Below are 24,535 nucleotides of genomic sequence, written 5' to 3'. Positions count from 1 at the left end.
CCACATGTGAAAAAACAGTGAATAGCGCAAAGCCTGATAGGGTGTTATCTTTGATTATGTGTAACGAATGTATATACTTTCATTCATAAGAAAATAAATTATGTTTCCATGTGATGGCATTGGCGAGTCGTTAACACGTCGGACTTGTAATCTAATGATCGCTAGTCGGATGGGCTCGAACCCCATCAGGAGCAAATAGTTAGTTGTTTCCTTGTCACTCATTGTTTATATATTTTTATATCACAGGCACCCTCTCATATTTTTTACAAATAGGTACCCTCAAGGAACGACATATGCTTTTATTTGCGATTATCGTAAGGTCTGTAATATTTCTTACTTTTATGTAAATATTGGATTGTATTGCATACTTAACGATAAACGCAAATAAAAGCATATATCGTGCCTTGAGGGTACCTATGTGTTAAAAATGAGAGGGTACCTGTGATTTAAAAATTCAAACAAAGAGAGGTAGCCCGTGCCGCTGCAAAACCGAAAGTAGGGTGTTTTTATAAATTTTACAATTATTTTCGACAATGTAATGCCATTTGTCCGCAGATGATATGTTAATGAACATAATCAATATGTATGATGCATATATAATCAAGCCACAGGTTCATTTCAGCCCGAACAGTATGTCGAGGTGATGGGCGAACCAAGACATGTCGATTTTTTGTAGCTTATTGTGAAGTTGTAGTGCATGAAAAACGGGCACATGACAAATCAGAACATACATAAAACATTCTAGTGTTCCGTAGTATACATCTTTTCCACGTGTCATACCTCCTTTCCTTATTACAATGAATTTTTACTGGCTTGTTATCCATTGCTGGTTTGTTTTGAGCAGAGAATGACCTGTGCATGTATAAAGAGGGTACCGTTTCAGCAGATTTCGCAAAGAGGGTACCGATATGGATATGCACCGTGGTTCCTGTTCTGTGTATTCTATAACAATTGTGTTCGAGGTCGGAAGACTGACAGATAGTGCCCTAAAGTTGCGATTAATCAACAGCAGAAGTTGTAGGTTCAAATGTATACTCTTAGATAAATATATGCATAAATAATAAATACTAAACATATGAAATACGATGACACAGTATGGCCAACAAGCTGCAGTATAACTCATACTCGAAATCAAACGAAGAAAAAACTCGCGCCAATCGCAATCATAATTAAATGATACTACTGTACTGCATTTTTATACATTTTTTGTTAATTGATATAACTGTTGTACTGGTTATCTACTGATTAACAACAAATCTAAAATAAATTAGTAGAAAAAATATTTTTATTTAACGCATAATATAGTTTCATGATCGTAATATCATCTTTTTATTCAAATAAGACATGTTCACTAACATTTCATAGTTTCAATAACTTTCTGTGAATAAAAACATTTTACTCAAGGATGAGCATAGTATATCTACAATAACTCAGAACCTGACTATTAAATTAATATTGAATTAATATTAAAGCCCCACTATTTATCAGAAATCTTTTTTGTTTCTCAAAAGCTTTTTTCTTTCATTCTTGGCGCCCTGATGTAGTTTTCAAAACCTTAACTAGAGGATGCTTTTGTAAAAAAGCGCATGTCTCCCCCACTGCTGAGAATAACTGTAAATGGAAACAGGAATGGAAATGGAGATAAAAGAACAGAGTATATAAAACCAGACAACTGATATATCACTGATATATATCAATAATAGCTAAATGTCCTCACTGATAAGAACTCTAGTTATCATCCGGAAATGAGAAAATGACCAATGGTCACTGTGACCTTAACCTTTGACCTACTGACCCCATAAACAAGAGGGATCATCTGCTCAATAAGACCAATCATCCTATGAAGTTTGAGGGTTGTAGGTCTAAAGGAACTCTAGTTATCATCCGGAAAGGAGAAATTAACCAACGGTCGCTGTGACCTTGACCTTTGACCTACTGACCATTAAAACAATAGGGATCATTTGATTAATAAGACCAATCATCCTATGAAGTTTGAGGGTTGTAGGTCAAAAGGAACTCTAGTTATCATCCGGAAATGAGAAAATTGACCAACGGTCACTGTGACCTTGACCTTTGACCTACTGACCCCAAAAACAATAGGGATCATCTGCTCTATAAGACCAATCATCCTATGAAGTTTGAGGGCTGTAGGGCCAAAGGAACTCTAGTTATCATCCGGAAACGAGAAATTGACCAACGGTCACTGTGACCTTGACCTTTGAACTACTGACCCCAAAAACAATAGGGATCATCTGCTCAATAAGACCAATCATCCTATGAAGTTTGAGGTCTGTAGGTCTAAAGGAACTCTAGTTATCATCCGGAAACGAGAAATTGACCAACGGTCAGTGTGACCTTGACCTTTGACCTACTGACCCCAAAAACAATAGGGATCATCAGCTCTATAAGACCAATCATCCTATGAAGTTTGAGGGCTGTAGGTCAAAAGGAACTCTAGTTATCATCCGGAAACGAGAAATTGACCAACGGTCACTGTGACCTTGACCTTTGAACTACTGACCCCAAAAACAATAGGGATCATCTGCTCAATAAGACCATTCATCCTATGAAGTTTGAGAGCTGTAGGTCAAAAGGAACTCTAGTTATCGTCCGGAAACGAAGAATGGACGGACGGACTGACGGACGGACGGACTGACGGACGGACAGGGCAAAAACAATATGTCTCCCCCCAGTTTGAGGGTTGTAGGTCAAAAGGAACTCTAGTTATCATCCGGAAACGAGAAATTGACCAACGGTCACTGTGACCTTGACCTTTGAACTACTGACCCCAAAAACAATAGGGATCATCTGCTCAATAAGACCATTCATCCTATGAAGTTTGAGAGCTGTAGGTCAAAAGGAACTCTAGTTATCGTCCGGAAACGAAGAATGGACGGACGGACTGACGGACTGACGGACGGACGGACTGACGGACGGACAGGGCAAAAACAATATGTCTCCCCCCGAGGTGGGGGAGACATAATTATTAGTCAATTGCCGAAGCCATCTTTTGATTGTGTTACTAATTTTGCAATTTATGGAGTATTTCGTATGCAAGTTAAGGTATTATTGCATTTACATTTTGTCATTTTCATGAAAAACACTTTCTAAAAATAGGAATGAGATATTTAAATCCAACTTGGTATACAGCAAGCTTATATGAAGACCCCGTTTAGCAATGCATATGAACCCCCTGGTCATTTGTTTTGCGCTATGGTATTGTTTGTTTGTTTGTTTCATTTTACGCTTTTTCCAACAGTATTTCATTCATATAGGCGAATAGTTTCCTGACAATCGTTCCTGGAGAGTTACACCAGCACTAGACTACCTTCCTCCGCGCTAAACTAACAAATCATCTTCCGGGGATCGAACCCACGTCAGAGAGGTAACTGGATTAGAAGTAATCGATTCTAACCCCTCGATAATAAATAATAAATAACGAGCTGGAGAATTTTTCAGAAAATGAAATGCAAGGATATTCAACAATTAGTTACACTCTTTATTATTTTATTGAAATTTATTTAAAGTAATGAGTACCGCTCAGCCGCTGCTAGGGGGCACGAGGGATGTTGCAAGTATTTATTATCCCTCATGTACAAACTCAAACAAACCGATCGAGTCTGCAATTCTCTTGTTATCATGTTGTGATTAATGCTTCCGAGTGATCACTTTGTTTCCAGATTTCCAGATAACGCTAGCCATTTATTTTACGAATTCTTATATCATAGTATTATCATTTTGAAATAATCTTTTTCCGTAGGTTCTTTCCGGTTAATTAATAGCTCATTTCTTTTGATTGCACTTCTGACATTTTTATTTACAAATCCTGAATTTGGTCTTTTTGAAATTTATCTCAAACTTTTTTCATTCCAGCGTCTGTTTTACTTTCAGTATTTAGAAATATAAGTACTGTATCTTAGGTCCAGGGTATCAATAGAAACCCTTTTTAAGTTTGACATGAAAAAGTGCATGTAATATTACTTTATTAGTCCTTTTAGTTACTATTTTTATGTACTGTTTGTATATTTGTTACATTTATAATATATTAAACAAGAGCGATCAGTGATCACATGTGTCGCCTCATGATGGCCAATTTCATGTTGGGACAAGTTTTGTGACAAACGGACAGACAGACGGACAGTGCACAACTAGACTTGGTACTGATCATTACTGTAAAGTTTGGATAAAATTGCACAAGTAGTTTATGAGGAGTCGTCCGGACAAGCTTTTGTGTATCTGGCAACACACAGAAAAAAACACTTTTTTGTCAAAGGGCCATTACTCGGCCAAAAATCATTCAACGACAACACCCATGGTATATGCGCAATGACTTGAGCTACAGATTAATCCTGTAAACTTTCATTGAAATTGCATTAGTAGTATTAGAGAAGTAGTCCGAACAAACTTAAAAAATAAAAATTATATAAGGGCCATATCTCTGACAAAAATCATTAAACTGGAAAATGCTGACAATATGCACAACCAAACTTGGTACTGATCATTCCTGTTTATGATGAAATTGCACCAGTAGTTTATGAGGAGTAGTCCGTTCAAGTTTTGCGACGGACGGACAAGCGGACAGACAGACAGACGGATAGACAGACGGACAGACGGACAGACAGACGACGGAGAAGTGATCCCTATATGTCGCCACTACTCCGTAGAGGTGACACAAAATGCACCAGTAGTTTATGCGGAGTAGTCCCGACAAGTTTTGTGACGGACAGACAGACAGACAGACAGACGGACAAAGAGACGACGGAGAAGTGATCCCTATATGTCGCCACTACTCTGTAGAGGCGACACAAAAACAGACTATGTTTATTTTGACTTCTGTCTGTTCCAAAGAATATATATTTAATAGATCTTATCTGAAGCAAGCCTAACTGTGTTCAATATGAACAATGTTTTTCGGCCGCCCATTCATTTATGATATACAATTCTGCTAAAATCCAATTAACCATTGAACAGTTAAGAGTCATCAGATGTCTATTAGTTCATCGTCTCTTGCTGAATTTCTTGCTTGGACGTCATTTGATGCTTTGCATCAATGTTTTTCTTTTATTCTATTGTTATGTACTGAGCTCTTTTGTTCACATTACAATTTGAGGACCCTTCTATCTATTATTGGTAGAGCTGACGTGCATACACACACGGACGGAGACGATATCAGATGTGTCTTTTGCTTTAAGGTGATATAAAAACTTACCTGATTTAGCCTTTTCATATTCTAACTTTTTTTGTTTTTGCGGAGAATCATCTTCATTGAGTCTTTTTATCTCCTACAACAGAAATAAAAGTACAAACAATTGTGTTTTATTCGGTAATTTTTAACAATAATGATTGTACAAAGTAGTATTGGAATTTCCGGCAGTCTGTCTAACACACAGTGTCTTAATATTTCTCAAAAATATCAAATTGAATTATAACTTATGAAGTGCTGGGATATTTGAATTTTCTTCAATGAAAATTAATTTTGAAATCATTGCTATTTCTTTAAATTTGGCGTTTTTTGTGCAATCGTACATTATTTACTTAAGATTAATGTAATTGAAGGAAAATAGAAGGTTTAAAATCTATAATTATGTAAGTTTCATTTTTTACATTGATACGCTTCTTTTTTATTTGTTTTTTATTTGCAGTAGTCTTTAGTTGTTAGATTTGAAACTTGAATCTTAACAAAACTTGCGTTTGATCTTTCTCAAACACTTCATGCACCACGTACTAATATGGTATTTGATCACTCACCTGTGATCAATTGCTAGATAATACATCAATTAGGTCACATTGAAATACCAATATTCCTATTTGTAAATGAAAAGTTTTGTCAAAATATTCCTAAAACAAAATGTTGGTAAACAACCCATGCATAACTGCCACAACACAAAAAGCCATCACTAACGCTAAACTCTGAGTGCTTAATACTACAGTGAGATGAAAAAGGAAGGGTAAAAAATTATAGTTGTATGATTAATATGTCCTCTTTTAAGTCACTTATCAACATAATTTTAAGTTTTGAACGTAAACCCGCAGCATGACTCTTTTTTACCAATCATCACTCAGACAATTTTTCATACTTAATATGTAACACTTTAGCCATATAGCCTCAGGTTTGGCCATTTCTAGCTAAGGGACATGATATTTATTACTTTTAGAGAGGGCAGTTTAGGCTAAAGCACGTTCAATCTATTTAGGTTTCTCCTCAGATATTTACATACCTCCTCTTAAAACTGTTTACCTTACTGACTGTTGTCATTTGTATATGTGTCCAAAAGGATCATTCCTGTCAAGGTTGTTAAAATGCTATTGCATTGTTGAGATGCCGGCACCTTGTTAAAAGGAATTAAGAACACTTAACTTACAGAGCGAAGTCATACTTAATTTCACAACGTTGGTGATGTCACAAGTGTCATTTGTCTTGGACTAGAATAGATAAAATGTCTATTATCATTAAGTGTAAAGTAAATTAAGTAAGATACAAGTTAAATATTTATACGCCGGCAGTAGATTTTTTGTAAAAGTCAGTAATTGAAGTTACACAACTTGTGAAATATGTAAACAGTCTAAAAAGTAAGGACGGGCCATATCTTATGCAGGAGAAAAGAAATTTTAACTTCCTTTGATATTGCATAGTTACGTGTTGTGGCAATCATACATGAAAATATTATGTACACGAGTTCACAAAAATTGCTCTGTGTGTATATTATGAACAAAAGTTCGAAGAGCACTAAATATTTCCCTTTGACCTTTGACCTACTGATCTTAAAGTAAATAGGGTTATCTTGAATGATGATCATCTTCCCTACCAACTTTAATGATCATAGGACAAACTATACTGAAGCTATCATCCAAAACGTTCTTACCATTTTGGACCACTTGGCCTTGACATACTTTTCTCAAAATCAATAGGGATTATATACCAGTGATGATTAAATGATTCCAAGCAATGTTTTAGCATTTTTGGTCACTTTGACCTTGATCTTTGACCTACTGACTTCAAAATAGATAGGGGTCATCTGCCAATGATGAACAATTTCCCTATTAAAGTTTGTGATCCTGAACCAAAGCATACTCAAGTAATCATCCGGAAATGACCTTGATCTTTGACGTAATGACCTTAAAATGTATAGGGGTCAAAGGTTATCAACCCCTTAATCAACTTTCATGATCCTAGACCAAAGCGTACTCAAGATATCCTTCGGAAATTGTTTAAGCATTTTCGGTCACTTACTAGACGAAAAATCAATAGGTGTCATCTGCCAATGATGATAAACCTCAACATTCATGATCCTAGGCCAAAGCGTTCTCGTTATTATCCAAAAAAATGGTTTTACCATTTTGGGTCAATGTCACCATGACTTTTGACCTACCTATCAAAAGGGGTCATTTGCCAATCATGACGAACCACTTTTTGAACTTTCATGATATTAGGCCAAAGCATACTCAAGTCATTGTCCGGAAACGGCCAAAGCAATTGTTTATTTAGTAAATACGATATGTTTCAACATCTTTTGATAAAAACTAGCCGTTCTTTTAAAGAACTTATCTATTCAATTATCCAAAAAACATGTAGGATCTTTAAATCGCATTTGGAAAGTTGTCAACAAAAAGATGAAGAATCATTTAGGTTCAAATTTCATATCACTAGGAAAATACTGAAATATTCACGTCACTACGAAGTAATCGTCAAAGTAAATGTATCAATAATGTAACAGATATATATCAAAGTGATATGACGATTGCCAAATTTATGTTTAAGTATGAATTTATTTCAAAAGATTCTTATTTATAATGGTGATGGTGAAAATGTCTAGCGAGTAATATAGAAAAATGCCTAACTAAAATATCTCTCCATCAAACTTTACCGATACATTAGAAATTGTCACGTAAATAATCAAGCCAGATAATCTACATGGCTACATAATGTCAAGGTTGTTGAATTGTGATAATATATAGAGGATATTGAATGAGTGTAGGTTTAATACTAAATTTATTGAACGAGTTGAATAAAATCATATTATGCGAGCCTCTGGCGAGCATAATATTGTTTTATTCAACGAGTTCAATAAATTTAGTATTGAATCTACACGAATATAATATTCTATTTATCACATACATGTATATAAAATAAGAAGAAGAGTCATTTTTCTTTGACGCGCCTATAGTGTAACGCTAACATTAGCGCGCTTTAACGCTATGTTTATAGCGCAAATGACGTGACGTCAAAGTGTTATTACACTAGTGTAATATCGTCTAGTGTAATATCGTTTTTATTAAATGGCTTTATTACACTCCTGAGCCGCGGTTTATGTGATAAATTTTGATATACTATGTTTTCTCTGAAAATCGGGTCATAATGATCTTTATAATATTTATACAAAATATATAAATGTAACGTATTTATACTGTACTTTCGTCAAACTGCAATATTAATATTAAAGTATACATAATCGCTATATTTGATATTCAATAAGTCACTTTCGTCAGGTTAACAATGTGCGAAAGTTTGATAGATGCCTCAGCTAATGTATAAACATTATGCAAATAAATGAAAATTAAATCATCTTTATAATTAAAAAAATCAACCCGAAACACATTTAGTTTTCATAATATACATCTACAAACTGCAAATTCAATTTAAAGGCTACATTTAATATTATTTCCACTCGCTCACAGTCGTCCGAATAAATTTCTTTCGTCTTGTTCTCTGTGAGCAAAAGGAAGATCTCTGAACTTGTATACTAGTAAAGGAATTATTTAAACAATTTGATATCAAATCATCATAATCATTATTTTTGAACAAGAGGGCCATGATGGCCCAAAGTCGCTCACCTGTATATAGGCCCATTACATATATATTACATATTACATATATACACACACACACACCAATAAATGCAATATATATATATATATATATATATATATATATATATATATATATATATATATATATATATATATATATATATATATGCATCTATATTGTAAATATATACAGTCACATTCCTCCATTTACGGGGCATCGGTCTATTTGAGACCATACTTGTGGGGTTTATATTTAATGTGGGGCATACATAAGGCCTCGCAACTCTGGCATGTTTAAAACGATGTATGGGGGCGTAGGCTACCCTTCTAACAGAGTGCCCGTAGGCCGATTTTAGTAGTAAATGATATATGTCCCACAAATGTATATATTTTTAATGGGGTTTTATGTTATTGGTCAATATGTTTTCACCTATGGTAAAATTAAATATATAGTTGATATATATAACTTAGTACCCCTTAGTTCTGTTGTTTTGAAATGTCATTATATGCCTACATAGTGGCATATATATAAAAACTGACTGCATGAAATAATGCCACTCAACTCGGTCTTATAAATAGGCCCCGTAAGTGAAGATATGTGTGAATATATATATATATGTATATATATATATATATATATATATATATATATATATATATATATATATATATATATATATATATATATATATGCATCTATATTGTAAATATATATATATATATGTATATATATATATTCACACATATCTTCACTTACGGGGCCTATTTATAAGACCGAGTTGAGTGGCATTATTTCATGCAGTCAGTTTTTATATATGCCACTATGTAGGCATATAATGACATTTCCAAACAACAGAACTAAGGGGTACTAAGTTATATATATCAACTATATATTTAATTTTACCATAGGTGAAAACATATTGACCAATAACATAAAACCCCATAATAAATATATACATTTGTGGGACATATATCATTTACTACTAAAACCGGCCTACGGGCACTATGTTAGAAGGGTAGCCTACGCCCCCATACATCGTTTTAAACATGCCAGAGTTGCGAGGCCTTATGTATGCCCCACATTAAATATAAACCCACAAAGTATGGTCTCAAATAGACCGATGCCCCGTAAATGGAGGAATGTGACTGTATATATATATATATATATATATATATATATATATATATATATATATGTGTGGATGTATGTATATTGTATGTGTGTATATATATATATATATATATATATATATATATATATATATATATATATATATATATATATATATATATATATATATAATATGTCTATAAATATTAAATATATATATATCTACATATATACAATATAGATACATACATATATATATATTGCATTTATTGGTGTGTGTGTATATATGTAATATATATATATGCATTACATATATACACACACACACACCAATAAATGCTATATATATATATATATATATATATATATATATATATATATATATATATATATATATATATATATATATATATATATATATGTGTGGATGTATGTATATTGTATGTGTATATATATATATATATATACATATATATATATATATATATATATATATATATATATATATATATATATATATATATATATATATATATATATATATATATATATATATATATATATATATATATATATATATATATAATATGTATATAAATATTAAATATATATGTATATATATAATATGTATATATCTAAAAAAAAAGTCGAGCTAATGAATGACCCCCGGAGCGGGACCAATTTTGACCCCAGGGCTTTTATTTGAACAAACTTGGTAGACACCCATTAGAACATGTTTCATGCTAAATATGTTAGCTGTAGCTCTTTGAGTTCTTTAAAAGAAGATTTTTAAGTTTTTACTATATGCATATAGGGAAAATCAATGATCCCCTGGGGCGGGGCCAATTCTGACCCCAGGACTTTGATTGAACAAACTTTGTAGACACTCACTAGAAGATGTTTCATGCTTAATATCTAACCTCCAGCTATTTGGATTTTTTCAAAAAAGATTTTTTCAGTTTTTGCTATACACATATAAGGAAAATCAATGACCCCCCGGGGCGGGGCCAATTTTGACCCCAGGGCTTTTATTTGAACAAACTTGGTAGACACCCATTAGAACATGTTTCATGCTAAATATCTTAGCTCTAGCTCTTTGAGTTTTTTAAAAGAAGATTTTTTAAGTTTTTACTATATGCAAATAGGGAAAATCAATGACCCCCTAGGGCGGGGCCAATTTTGACACCAGGGTTTTAATTTGAACAAACTTGGTAGACACTCATTAGAAGATGTTTCATGCTAAATATCTTAGCTTTAGCTCTTTGGGTTCTTTAAAAGAAGATTTTTAAGTTTTTACTCTATGCATATAGGGAAAATCAAAGACCCCCTGGGGCGGGGCCAATTTTGACCCCAGGTCTTTTATTTGAACAAACTTGGTAGACACTTACTAGAAGATGTTTCATGCTTAATATCTAAACTCTAGCTATTTAGGTTTTTTCAAAGAAGATTTTTAAGTTTTTGCTATACACATATGAGGAAAATCAATGACCCCTGGGGCGGGGCCAATTTTGACCCCAGGGCTTTTATTTGAACAAACTTTGTAGACACTCACTAGAAAATGTTTCATGCTTAATAGCTAAACTCCAGCTATTTGGGTTTTTTTAAAGAAGATTTTTTAAGTTTTTACTATATGCATATAGGGAAAATCAATGACCCCCTGGGGCGGGGCCAATTTTGACCCCAGGGCTTTTATTTGAACAAACTTGGTAGGCACTTATTAGAAGATGTTTCATGCCAAATATCTAAGCTCTAGCTCTTAGGGTTTTTTAGAAGAAGATTTTTTAAGTTTTTCTGACTGGTTGCCATGGCAACCAGAGTTTTTAATGGAATTTAAATTTTTGAACAACTTTGAAAGGGGTCCACCTAAGGATCATTTCTGTAAAGTTTGGTTGCAATTGGCCATGTGGTTTAGGAGGAGATGTTGTTTGAAAAGTTTGACGCCATTTTTTGAAGGACGCACGACGCACGACGCACGACGCACGACGGACGCAGAGTGATGACAAAAGCTCACCTTTGAGCACTTCGTGCTCAGGTGAGCTAAAAAAAAGTATCAATCATTTATGAAAAATACGTCTACAAACTGCAAAATTATTATAAATTTCAATTAAAATACTATATTTGATATTTTATAAGTCACTTTCGTATTTTTCAGTGTGAGCGAAAGGAAGATCGCTGAACTTGAATATAAAAATCATGCAAATAAATGGTGTATAAATCATCATAATGATTATTTTTTACATATTATGAATTTTTGATAATATACGTCTACAAACTGCAATATTAGCATAAATTCTAATAGGTCTTCAGCGTACCCGTTTATATACTATGACATGACGTGAACGCTATAGATACACCCGTAGGGGAACTCCACCAATAATCATGCCAGGAATCTGACACGCTCGTATTCATTTATCGCCAAGCCATGAAGTAAAGTGAAGCATACCTTGATAAAACAATGTAGATAAGCCAAGGATAATTATTACGAACATTAACTACCTAATGGTTTCAGATTGGTAAAATAAATCAGCACTTGGCCGTCATATTGCCAAAATGTTTGACCATGTGATTACGAGATTGACCTTTACGGTTTAATTTGCGCAGACGGTTAAGAAAACAGAACCCATGTGCTTTCAACATTATTTATAAATAACTTTTCTAAAGATATTGAAAAAGATGATTTACTGTCTTCTATTTTCAATATAATTTTATTTAAGTACTAAAAATATTAAGAAAATAAATAGAAACATTATCTTAAATTATTAATATGGAAATCATGTCAACAAAAATGTTCTAAATATAGTACACGACTTCTATCGGTTCCCGCGGTATTAATTTTTGGATACTTTAAATGGTAAAGGATGATATTGAAATCGCAAAATGAACTGGAATAAATTGGGACAAGGGTATTTCCAAATGAAAAATAAGGTTATATCAACGCATGCTATTTTGGTTAGGTTTCGTAACGGGTATAATCCAAAACTTAAATGCCGCAGCAGATGAAAAACAAAAATGTTAAAAAGCGGCTTCTAAAGTTTTGGAAGCCAGAACTACATAAATTCAAATTTAAAAGCTTTTTTATATCCTTTAAGTCATGTGAGTGAAAGGAAAATATTAGAACTTGTGTAAAGAAATTATGCAAATAAATGGCGATAATATAAATATTATGATTATTTTTTATAATACATATAATTAGTTTCTAAATAAATATTATTCGTCTGCAAACTGCAATTCCATTGTAAAATTCTTTTAAAACGCTATAATTCATATTATTAGAGTCACTTTCGCTCACTTTCGTCAAAAAAGACACTTTTGTATTTTATGCAAACCCCGATGCGTGTGTAATCAACGTGGTGATGATAACGCATTTTCATTGGCTGTTGATTTTCTTTAGCTGGAACTTAAGTCATGTGTCGTAATAAAAGCATTTCTTTTTCATTTTAAAGTATTTCATTACATTTTTTCCCAATAATTATTATAACTTAATCATATACTGATATTTGTTCAATTAAATAACAATTCTCGCGAGACCCGAGGCCAAAACAAAATGATTTTGTGGTTCCAGTAACCTGAACGACCCTGTATTTCCGCACCTAACCTAGAACATTTTATTGCAGAAAGGTAGTATCCTATAGTGTATAAATATGATAACAGTTAAATTCTTATAAAATACTAAATTGAATAAAAAAAGTTTTTCCGACCTACCTCCCCTATTATTTTCCGCCATGTTACCAGAACCTCAAGATTATTTTGTTTTGGCATTATGACGTCAAACACACTGGCCAATTTCTCCGCCATCGAATCTTTATCTTATGTATACCATTTCACACGCCGGCTTCAAGACCGGCGTGCTATAAAATCTTGACCAAGACTTTCAAGGTCACTTTAAGGTCAGGTCTATGTTACATGTCAAATTTCTACGCTCTATGTCTTTTTCTATCATAGTAAAATAGTTTGATTTTTGGTTGGGTTTTACGTTGCACCAACACTGGTTATATGTCGACTTTCCATCTTTACTGGTGGAGGCTGGAGGAAGACTTCAGAAGCTAATCAGTGAATATTTCGAGCGTGAGTGGAAATCGTAGTAGAATAAGCTAGCTGGATAGCTTCCTCACAGAAATGTCTACAGACCCTGACGGGATTGAAAATTCTTTGAAGTCATCGACCTTAACCTGTCGCGAAACTTTACTAAAATGTATAGTTACAATACGTATATAGGAAGCAACCACGGTAGGGTAGATTTAAAACCAAAACCATTATTTGAAAGGTTTTGGTAATGTAAGATCCATGCCAAATATCTAAGCTCAAGCCTTTGTTTCAGAACAAAATAAAAATTTCTTAATATTTACTTCACACATTATAAGGGAAATTTATGACTGTAAGACAGTGGCACTATTTTAGCTACGCACGAAAAAAATGCAAATCTATACTTGGTCAAGGGCAATAACTTAAAAATACTTAATGCACAATTTCAAATTCTGATCTAAATTCCTGTACATTTTGTTGATTCTAGTGAGGTACAAATGACACAACATTTGATAATGGGTTTACTAAGTCAATGGCAATAACTCTACAAATTCTTAATAAATATGCAGACAAACCTCCGGATGCACAACTACACATACTGCAAAATAGTTCTGTAAAGATTCATAACTCTAGGTCAAATATTGTTTGAGGTACACGCGATACAAGGTTCAAATTTGCAAATGTTTTCTTATTCTAGTGAGATTACTCGACAAATTCTGAAAATTTCACACTCAAAATCCAGCTGAACAACTACATATGCTTAAAGTTTCATGACACTAGATCGAATACTTATAAAGATACGCATAATTTAACATTGAAAACTAAGTCAAGGGAAATAATGGAATAGATTTAAGAGCAAAACCCTTGGTGAACAACGTTACATGCTGAATGAAATTTCTAGAAAGTTGCGTGTTTGTAGGTCAAATACTTTTTGGGGTGCGCAGGACACAAATTAAGAATTGCCATTTCTTACTTAGTCAAGGGCAATAGCATTGTCTAAACTTAATTACTCCATAAGCGAAACCCCATATGCTGATCAAGATTCTTTAAGTTTTGACGACTATTGTTAATGCAATACTACAGTTACATGTGATACAACATGAGACCGCACGCATGCAAGAACAAACTTCACGACAGACTGAAGAAATCTAAATGAAGACTTAATATATCTTTAGCTTGTACAGAAAGTTGTTAGAAAGCTTTTTGGTTTCATAATGGCCCTTATTTGGTTGGGGGCAATCTGATTTGACTTTGTCCGACATTACAAATTTACCATGGCTGTATGTACGAGTACGGGAATATCAACCGGAAACAATTTTAAGAAACTTCAAGTTTTACCTCTTGTGCTTTTGAAATCTGTGATTCAAGGTCAGTTATTTTGTTTTTAAGCTCGTCACATTCCTCTTTAGTTGCAGCATTTCCTGTTGCTTCTTTGATTTGACTGAGAATTTCGTCAAAGCTTTCAGTAGTTATAATGAAGTCCTCCTTCTTCAGCTGATGAAAATAAAAGTTTTCTATTTTCCTTCGTAGGTCAAATTAGAGCATTTCGATTTATGATAAAAAAAAACCTTATATACAATATATTATGTGTTATCGGTAAGACATTATTTCTAAATTATCTCAATTGATTGTTCTTTAATTTTATCACTCATACTTAAATGGAAACGTTTATGCCAGGATGTATGGTATAGGTATCAGATAGTCAGACTTTTTATTTACATGTACTTCTATTTTCATACCTATACAATTAAAATCTCATTCTGTTTCGTATATTATAACGTTTAATATGTATAATTCCATCAATGTCAGTTAATTTAACGCAGTTGTTATTTAAATTTGACATAAATGAAATCACTTTGAACATTTTTTTCTAATTACCCTAAAGATATCCTTAAATAAGAGATACTAGTATGTATTTTTAGAATAAAACTGAACTCCATCAGGATTTCAAATTATACATGTTAATTTTCATAATTTACACTAACATCTTGGAGTTTCCCGACAGCTTGTTGTGCAGCATGATGATGTAAAAGTTCTTTTCCATCTTGAAGAACTGCTATCATATCATCAATGTAACAATTAGCCTCCCTTTCCTCTAACTCCATACTGCTTGAGTGAAAAATCTCATTTCTGTACTGTCGTACCTATTGGATGCAAAACAAATCTAAGTGGAACATATACACATAATTATATACAAAACAGGTACAATATATATAATTATACTGTTTTCAGCACTGAGACTAAACAAGACTCTTATAATTAAAACAGTTACTATTAAGCGCGTTACCCGAATGCTTCAGATAAGGACCTCGACCACAATAATAAGAATACACAACAGATACGGCAAAATGAATTTATCCACGCGCAAATCTCCAGCACAAATCTCCAGGTGCACAAGTCCACATGCTTCGCTCATCGACATTTCTGTACGGTCCTGTGACAATAGCTCAAGCAATCTTAGCTACGGAGCTACATGTGACACAGCATAAACAAACTCACGTACACGGACAAGGGCAAACCTCAATCACCCTAAGAGGGGGGACATCAATATACTACCTTACCAAAACTAGCAAGGGTATTGATGTAAAGAAAAAACTTAACCTTATAAACATAACATTTGTTGCATAATTATTTTTGATTCATCTTTCATTTTGGCAAATTGCGTCTTAGGCAAAACAATTACACTTGTCTCATAGTTACCGGTATATAGAAATAAAGTCACCTTAGTGCAGTAATTGGGTAAATACTATTTTAAATTTTGTAAGAGAATCTCAAGCTTTCCTGTCAGATTTCGTCCATATTCAACATCAGTGCAGAGACAGATTATTTTTATTATAATATTGATGTTATAAGAGATAAAAATTAAACAACGAATATACAAACATATTAACCTTTGAAAAAAGATTGTTTGGTCCTGTTACATTGCATCCAATATGATTATGAAAATATTTGTTATTTATGATAACATGTAGTAACCCCGAGCAGTCAACGTCGACTGCTGATGTCTTGTCCTTGTACCCGGGAGCATTTATAAAACATTTACTTATGCTCCATGGGTCAACGGACCAATCCTTGGCATCGCTGTTTTTCCAAAAAGGTGCCGGTGGTACTGATGAATGATTCTGTATAATATTGTCGTAGATGGCACCACATAAGTTGTTTGGGCAGGGTTTCTTATTATTTGGAAAGCAACAGTTACATTTATCTTGCTTGTATAGACACACTCCTTTTGAGACTCGGACATGGTCTGGCTGGAGAGTTGTTATCTGACAGGCGCCACATGGTACATTTGGTTTAGGAGTCTTTGTTCCTTGAATTTGGTTTATTATATCTTTATGCTGCTGTTTTCCTATGTCATCACAAAACGGTGCTAGTCCCTCTTTTAGGTAACCTAAGCCTAGGCCTGCTTTGACCCACTGTCGATATTTGTTGTTCTTTAAATGAGCCCCGTGCGCCATCTCGATATCTAGAAGAAAACAAAATCTTTAACTACATTTGTAAAAATCCAAGGAAAACCAACTTTTTAAAGGGACGCCGTTGAGAATGAAAAAAAGTCTAAAATCACAAAATTTGAATATCGTACATAAATTAGCTGTGGCACTCTAAACAGAAATTTATGCAACGATTATAAAGCAATATACTATAGAATGAATTGAAAATCGTATTTATATTCTTTTCTTAGCCCGATTTGAGTAAAAACAATTTAAACGCTTTTCATTTGGGGTCATTTTTTAAAATTTGAATAATTATTCTGGAAACAAAAAGTGCACGATTGATATGAAATTTTGCACAAAGATTAGTGGCACTAACCTTCATCAAATGGTACAATCATCTGGAAAAAATATTTTCTGTCCCATCATGTAAAAAAACCTCAAAGGAGTCCCTTTAACTACGATTGAACATAAACAATTGTTTACCCCAAATGATGGGTCCAGTAAAGGGACAGTGAGCTTTGACTTGCAATGAAGGCATGGTCACTTATACAAGAGTGTCGTTTTGGCCCTAGATCTCTCACTTGAGATTCATTGTTTGAAATGTCATTCTTTCCTCAGTACAGAAGTAGATAATTGGTTCACTCACATAGGGACATGTCTGACAGTGCTTCAGACAAGATGCGTAAATAGACAAACAAAATATTCCCCCAAAAAATATTGATCTATGACAGCATTTCAGAAACCTTATTTATTATCAGCATACTAATTAGATTTTTATTGTATTCCTAAGCAAACCGAACAGGCAGATTTTCGGTTTAAACTTTGCCCATTGAGCGACCCTATTTAATTTACCAATATCAACGCTTCTTCATGTGCTATCGGTTTGTAATACTTTTCAATTTTTGTCAGTTAAAGGCTGATACAGAGGTTCATCTAAAATAAATAATGACAGTTTATTGAATCAAAATATTACATGTTGGTTTATCTTTTTTTGTCAAAGAATAACACCAATCTGTAAAAGTAACACTTTCAGCAATTTTCATTAATTTTACTTTGCATGTCAAGGTCAATTAAAGGTCAAAGTCATTTCAAAATAGTTCAAATCATCCGTTTAATCATGTCATCTCATGTTTGTTCTTTTTTCCCTAAGTATAAATTAAAAGTTTCGACATTTTAGGCAAGTTTCAATAAATTGAGTTGACAGTTAATCTCGATAGAAAGGTCATTGTCATATCCGAACAATTCAACATGTTTGTTTTTGTCATATGTGTTTTTCAGTCAAAGTACAAATCAAATCTGTAAATACACGCATGTTTTGTCATTTTTTTTGCATTATAGTTATAATTCAAACCTAATAATAAATAACAAAGTCAAATTTTTTTTTAAATCATTTGACCATTCCTGTCAAGGTCAAATAAAAGTCAATGTTAAGTTCTTTTATTTTTGTCCCATACAGTTGTGTGCCAAATTATGTGGTTACATCCTTTTTTAAGCAGAGTCCGGTGAAATAACAATAATGTGATGTCAGCGTTAAGGACATTTGCGTCAGCGTTAAGGACATTTGCGTCAGCATTAAGGTCATTTGCGAGTCAATGTTACATTTTAAGACACTATCACTACAGTAGGTGTTCTTAAGTATAAAGACATCCCATTAATAAATAACAATCTTATGACCGACTTGACATATCAAGTTAAATTAAATAAATCTACCTTTAAGCATAATGTTATTGTTCAGAGAAGGTTATAATTAATTAGTTTAGCGATAAATCTTTTTCTTAGCATTTTTATTGTGTCCATGTGTAAACAAAATTTATCTATAGATTACAAGTTTATTGCCAAATATAGAAGAAAGCAATGTTTGTACAATATTATGTTTTCGGACGACAACGAGAAAATAAATCAAAATGAACGTAGCAATAGCTCTTCTTTTATCTGTTTTTATTGTTTTAACTGTAATCCGTTCTAATATTATATTGGTGTAGTTTGAATGCTTAATTTAATGTAAAAAAGTATTAAGCTCGCCGTAGGCTAGCACGATATGAATAAATTCAACTCGTTTACAAAATATAGTCTTAAATCTTTATTTAATCAATATCCTGTATGTATAATACACAATGGTGAAGAAGGCCGAAAGGCAGAAAGCAAGATAGAATTTAAATAAGAGCTTTAAACTATATTACATTTTAAATATTATGTTTTCGAATAATGTGTTGTGTTTTTCTTTTTTCTCAAAAAAAAAAAAAAATTAAAAAGGTGTATGTTTCAGTCTGTTTTCCCAAATAGTACACAATTATAATGACAACATTTTGAAGTTGTACAAAATAAATGGATTTTTTATTTAGCAATATATAAATTGATATTTTTCCGAACATGTAATATCATGTGCATGTTTTTGCAGTCCTTTAATTAAGTTTTGGTATTGTTTGAGATGGTTTACATTAGTAAAGGAGGGTGATGGACAAACTCATATCAGTAGTCGTCTACAAGCACATAGTTACACTATCGAACCTAGGATTCGAACAAAGAATTGTATTTATAATATATATTACACTTAAAATCACACATGTAAGGGACATAATTTATTTAAAATTGTATGATTTTTCAGCGAATCAGAATTGATCATTGAACAAACAAAAATATTCTGTTTCTTTGAAATGTAGGTTTTCTGTTTTTAATGTGTTGTGGTGATAGTTTGTTGTTGTTGATGCTACTGCTGCTGCAGCAGTAAAGTATAACCTCCATTTACACGTATGCCGGTTACAATATGTCATTCCTGACTCAAGTTATTGTCCAAAAATCATTATTCTATCTTGAGTAACGGCGACTTTGACCAAAACACCCAGGGGTAAAAATGCAATAACAACTGGGGTTTCCTCATAAGAATTTGATTACAATATGTTACCTCATTCTAAACATTAGTTATCGTCAGGAAAACATGATATGGACCGACCGACCGAAAAGCTGACTAAGATATACTCCCTCCCCCCCCCCCCCAAAAAAAAAAAAAGTTTGTAGGGGACTAATAATTGAAATATAAAAGCAGTTTTGTTATAATACCTAATTATTGAAATATATTGGAATATTTTATTCTTTGCAGTGTGTAGTATGTAGTGGTCAGTACTTTCCAGTGAAGAAGCACTTAATTATAGTTGAAACAATTTCTGTACATGTGTGGATTCCGTATAAGGTTGCACGAACTTGCTAAATAATTATGGCTAAATTCAAAACAAAAATAATAGTGAAATAAGGAGTTAAAAGATAATAACTCGGCACTTATAGGAAAATGAAAAAAAAATCTTACGTGACAGATAATTAAACAAAATATTTTTGGGAAAAGTACATTCCGATTCTCGCTATCTTGCATTGATATTTTGATATTTAACTAGAAATTTAGCAGATAACATAACATATTGTGTTACGCTGACCGTTTGTATTTGTCGATATTTTGATTAATATGATAAGCATGTTTGACTTCAGAAAGAAAGCACAATATGATATTAATTGTTTTACATCGTTAAAGTTAACTTGATTACCGCGTCCTAAACGCACGGTAGTTACTTTATTTGACAAAACTTCCTAATAACAAAATGTCTGAGTCATGTACATTCTATATGCTTTTGATATCACGCTTCACGTCTCACTGAGTTTTAACTAAGAATTGTTTAATGATTTCTAAAATTAAAAAGCGCGTGAATAAAGATTCGGTTCCTTGGACGTACATTCGTTTAACAAAAACAGGTTACTCCATATAAAATTATAACATGAAATAAGCTAGTTTACTATTTGCAAATGTGTGATAGAAATAATTTAAGAAAATAGGTTATGATAAAAGTAATTTGCTATGATAACAAAGTAACAACTATTGATGGTAAAAAAAAAAAAATGATAAACTAACTTAACGGTATATACAGGTCTAGTTAGGTCAAATGTGTCAATCCATTATTACTGATGTTTTAATTCAAGAAAGAAAGTTGACAAAGTCAAAAGGCAAACGTTTTGTCAATATAAATAGAAAATCCTGGTCCGACTCGTCCAAGATCTGGGCTTGATTTTATTTGTTAACAGGTATATATCTCAGAAATCAAATTTCGAGTTAAAGTTTGAATTTATAAGCTTATCATTTCATCTAATAATATATCTATATGATAGAATTGTTCAATTGCAATTTTTGGCGCTATTAATTACAATATGAATTAAAACCCAAGCAGTTTATTTGCTATCCTGTATATTTAAACACGATCTGAATCCCGTGTGTTCCGGATCTCGGGTCCTGTTATTATTATTTGCCATCAAGTGATGCTAAAACAAGAAAATACCTGTTTCTAAAAAATAGCGTAAGAGAAAGAAAGAAGGAATATCACTAAAGCGAACAAGGTTTTTTTTCCCCATTTGTTGTGGATTCAATTCTGCCCTACATTTTTGTGGAACTTGATGTTGATTCAAATGTTTAGGAAAACTATTACATATCTTTTTAACGGACCGACGGAAAAATGCCCTGGAGAATATTTGTTTTCAAAAGTAAATCAAGACATAAATATTTTAATCGATCTTTTTAAGTATTCGTACGACTTAAACAGTAAGGGAAAAGAAGGGCTGAGACAAATTAAAACTTGTCAATTTCTTTAAAAAGATGGCTCAAACTAATCAATCAGCTCTCGCAGTATTACGATTTAAACACCAAAAAAAGTAACCGATGCAAATTATTAATACTTTTTTTCGAAAAGAGGTAGCATGAGCGAAAACGTGATATTTTAGGGTATATTTCTGTCGCTAATAAGCCAATGATGTCTTAGATAATATTATATTTTTCTTTCTCAAAATCTTTTTATATATGATGTACTTTTAAAGTACATTGCTTGATATTGTTTACATTCTGCTTCATATATGACAAATAATTTAAAAATCATTGTGGCATTAAGCCACAACCAAACGTTATAACACTCATTGTTGCTCTTTCTAAAGAAGTAAACTTGTATTCGTTTTTTATGCTAAATGTGCCTTGAAATCAAATATGATCATCAATAATATGAACGTGACTAGTCTATGCATCTTAACAAGTTTATTGTATTGGGCTATGAAGTCTTAAACTGCGTTTTTAGTCCTTGTATAAATATTCACTCATTTCATTTAACACTGATTGTGAGAGAAAAAAAAACGATGCACAATATTATCACACTATACCATTACACCATTTTATAATTTGAAAAAAAAAAGTGTGAACCTATTTAACGTACTGTCCTTTGATATTCTTTGTTTGTTATGGTTTAAGTTGGAATTGTGTGAAATTTAAGCGGCCAGATATGAGTCTCAAAACAGTCACTGCGGTCGTTCTTCTTTATATTGCGAATTACCATTTTATGTAGCTTTAATAGCATTTATTTTACACAAAGAAATAGTCTTGATTATCAGTTCAGTGTTTCCTTTGTTAAATTGCTAAAACAGCGCTCCATTCAATATCATGTTGCATGATGAGCAGACAGAAATATGTCCGGCCTATAATTGTGAGGCGTTTATAAACTTTCAACAAGTTATAGATTTCAGTGATCTATTGAGTCCAGATATTATAGTTATGTTTTGTTTCACTACAAGTAGTTTTTATGAATAAAGTGGTTTCAAAGTCTGACATTCAGATTGAGTAAATAAATATATTTAATGTTGATATTAACAGGTTATGAAATAATATAAAAGAGAACAACAAGTAAGTTCAACACGTGGCGTTCTATTTGCTGGATGATATTTGTGGAAATCAATCTGAAGAAACATATAGAAGGATCCGGGAGATATAAAGCCTTAAAAATTTTGAGCATAAGAAGCCTTATATAATTAATAAAAAGGGAAAACGAATCAAAGTAAATATTCCTCTGATATCACATTTACACTTAGCTTATACGTGTAAAATAAAAAAATGAACGATGTTACTTACATGAATAGTTTGATAAAACTTACATCGGACTATCATTAACTAAGAAATTTAACACAAATAATTAATGAACAATTTAAATGTAAATTGAGGTGTTGATTTAAATTAAAAAATAATTACTATATATATATGACCAATAAATGCGACTAATTATCAAACCTCCTTCAGTGTAGCAATTTTAAATGAAAATTGTACTTTAACCATATTCGATAACCTTAAGTTAAATGTTACAATGCTTGATCCTATCATGTAATCAAGCCGGTCTTCACTGGTACAGACAGTGTTCAAAGGTATACTTTGAATAAATCAAACAATAACCTGACAGCAGTGAATCATATGATACCATACTGATAATGATATTAATTTGCGTTTAAAAGTAATTAAAGGGCAGACAAAAGGCATTGTTTAATGCCATTTAAATTGTTATGTGATACTTTATTTTGTAATAAAACAACCGTAACTAATGTTCGTTTGTTTAATGGTTAAGCCGGCAATCAATTTAAACCGGCATATGTTAAATAAAGGTCAAAGATATGTCAATCTGATAATTTTAACAATTTGGTCGTTTTTTACATTTCTATACGTAAATTGTTCATGTGTACTTTTAGCTAAATTATAATCATACATTTCATTTATTCCCTTTATGAAAGAACGCCCATATTTTGAGCTAGTTACATTGTACATCAAAAATAAAATTGTGCTGCAGTAATTGCTTTATCTTAATTGACATAAGCAAATTAAATTATTTATGCAATTAAACATATGGTGTTGATGTTCAAGCTAATACTTTTATGTAATAGATCAACGTAATGAGAACTTGTCAGAACTATTTTACTTCTAGATTAATTTTTACTATAATAGCAAGCTAACAAATGAATTTGGGTCGGTCGATATTAAATGTTTAACGAAGTATATTTTCTAATTAACCTTTGATTCCTGTTTTATGTAATTTTTAAAACTAAACGTTGTTTCAAAGCATCTGCATTCCGATGATACCAAAAAATAAATAAGTGTAGTTGAAATAAATGAAATAAAATCAATATTGATTAATAAATATAACTTATACGAGTAGCTTTATGTAAAATATAGCCCTTAAATGTCCAGTTAAAGTACTGAAATCTTTTATAAAGCTTGAGCTAAACTTGCAAACTTATTGCTATATGTTTTTTTTTATGATTTTCGTACCATTTGTAGCAACAATGAAATACCTTATGTATCTGTTTCGCAGTGCATTTAAAC

The 24,535-nt window shown here is 32.3% G+C and overlaps 1 protein-coding gene across 1 annotated transcript; it reads right to left on the bottom strand.

Annotated features, from left to right (window-relative positions):
- Positions 1-998: 998 nt before the first annotated feature.
- LOC132747826 (uncharacterized) lies at positions 999-17,400 on the bottom strand. Its single transcript, XM_060737346.1, has 5 exons — positions 16,834-17,400; positions 15,928-16,086; positions 15,281-15,436; positions 5,210-5,282; positions 999-1,036 (listed from the first exon to the last, which is right to left on the bottom strand). The coding sequence occupies exons 1-5, from the start codon at positions 17,398-17,400 to the stop codon at positions 999-1,001; spliced, it is 993 nt and encodes a 330-aa protein (XP_060593329.1).
- Between the last annotated feature and the right edge of the window lie 7,135 nt (positions 17,401-24,535).

Source organism: Ruditapes philippinarum, unplaced genomic scaffold, assembly GCF_026571515.1.
Source record: "Ruditapes philippinarum isolate M1 unplaced genomic scaffold, ASM2657151v2 ctg3462_1_1_1_1, whole genome shotgun sequence".
NCBI classification, from domain to species: domain Eukaryota; kingdom Metazoa; phylum Mollusca; class Bivalvia; order Venerida; family Veneridae; genus Ruditapes; species Ruditapes philippinarum.
The sequence above is the reverse complement of the archived record's forward strand: the minus strand, read 5'-3'. Positions and strand labels throughout refer to the sequence as shown.

Coding starts and splice junctions, on each gene's coding strand:
- LOC132747826 (XM_060737346.1), bottom strand. CDS start 17,400: ATGGCGCACGGGGCTCATTTAAAGAACAACAAATATCGACAGTGGGTC. Junction 15,437..15,927: donor CTGTCGGGAAACTCCAAGAT/GTTAGTGTAAAT, acceptor TATTTTCATCAG/CTGAAGAAGGAGGACTTCAT. Junction 1,037..5,209: donor ATATGAAAAGGCTAAATCAG/GTAAGTTTTTAT, acceptor TATTTATCTAAG/AGTATACATTTGAACCTACA.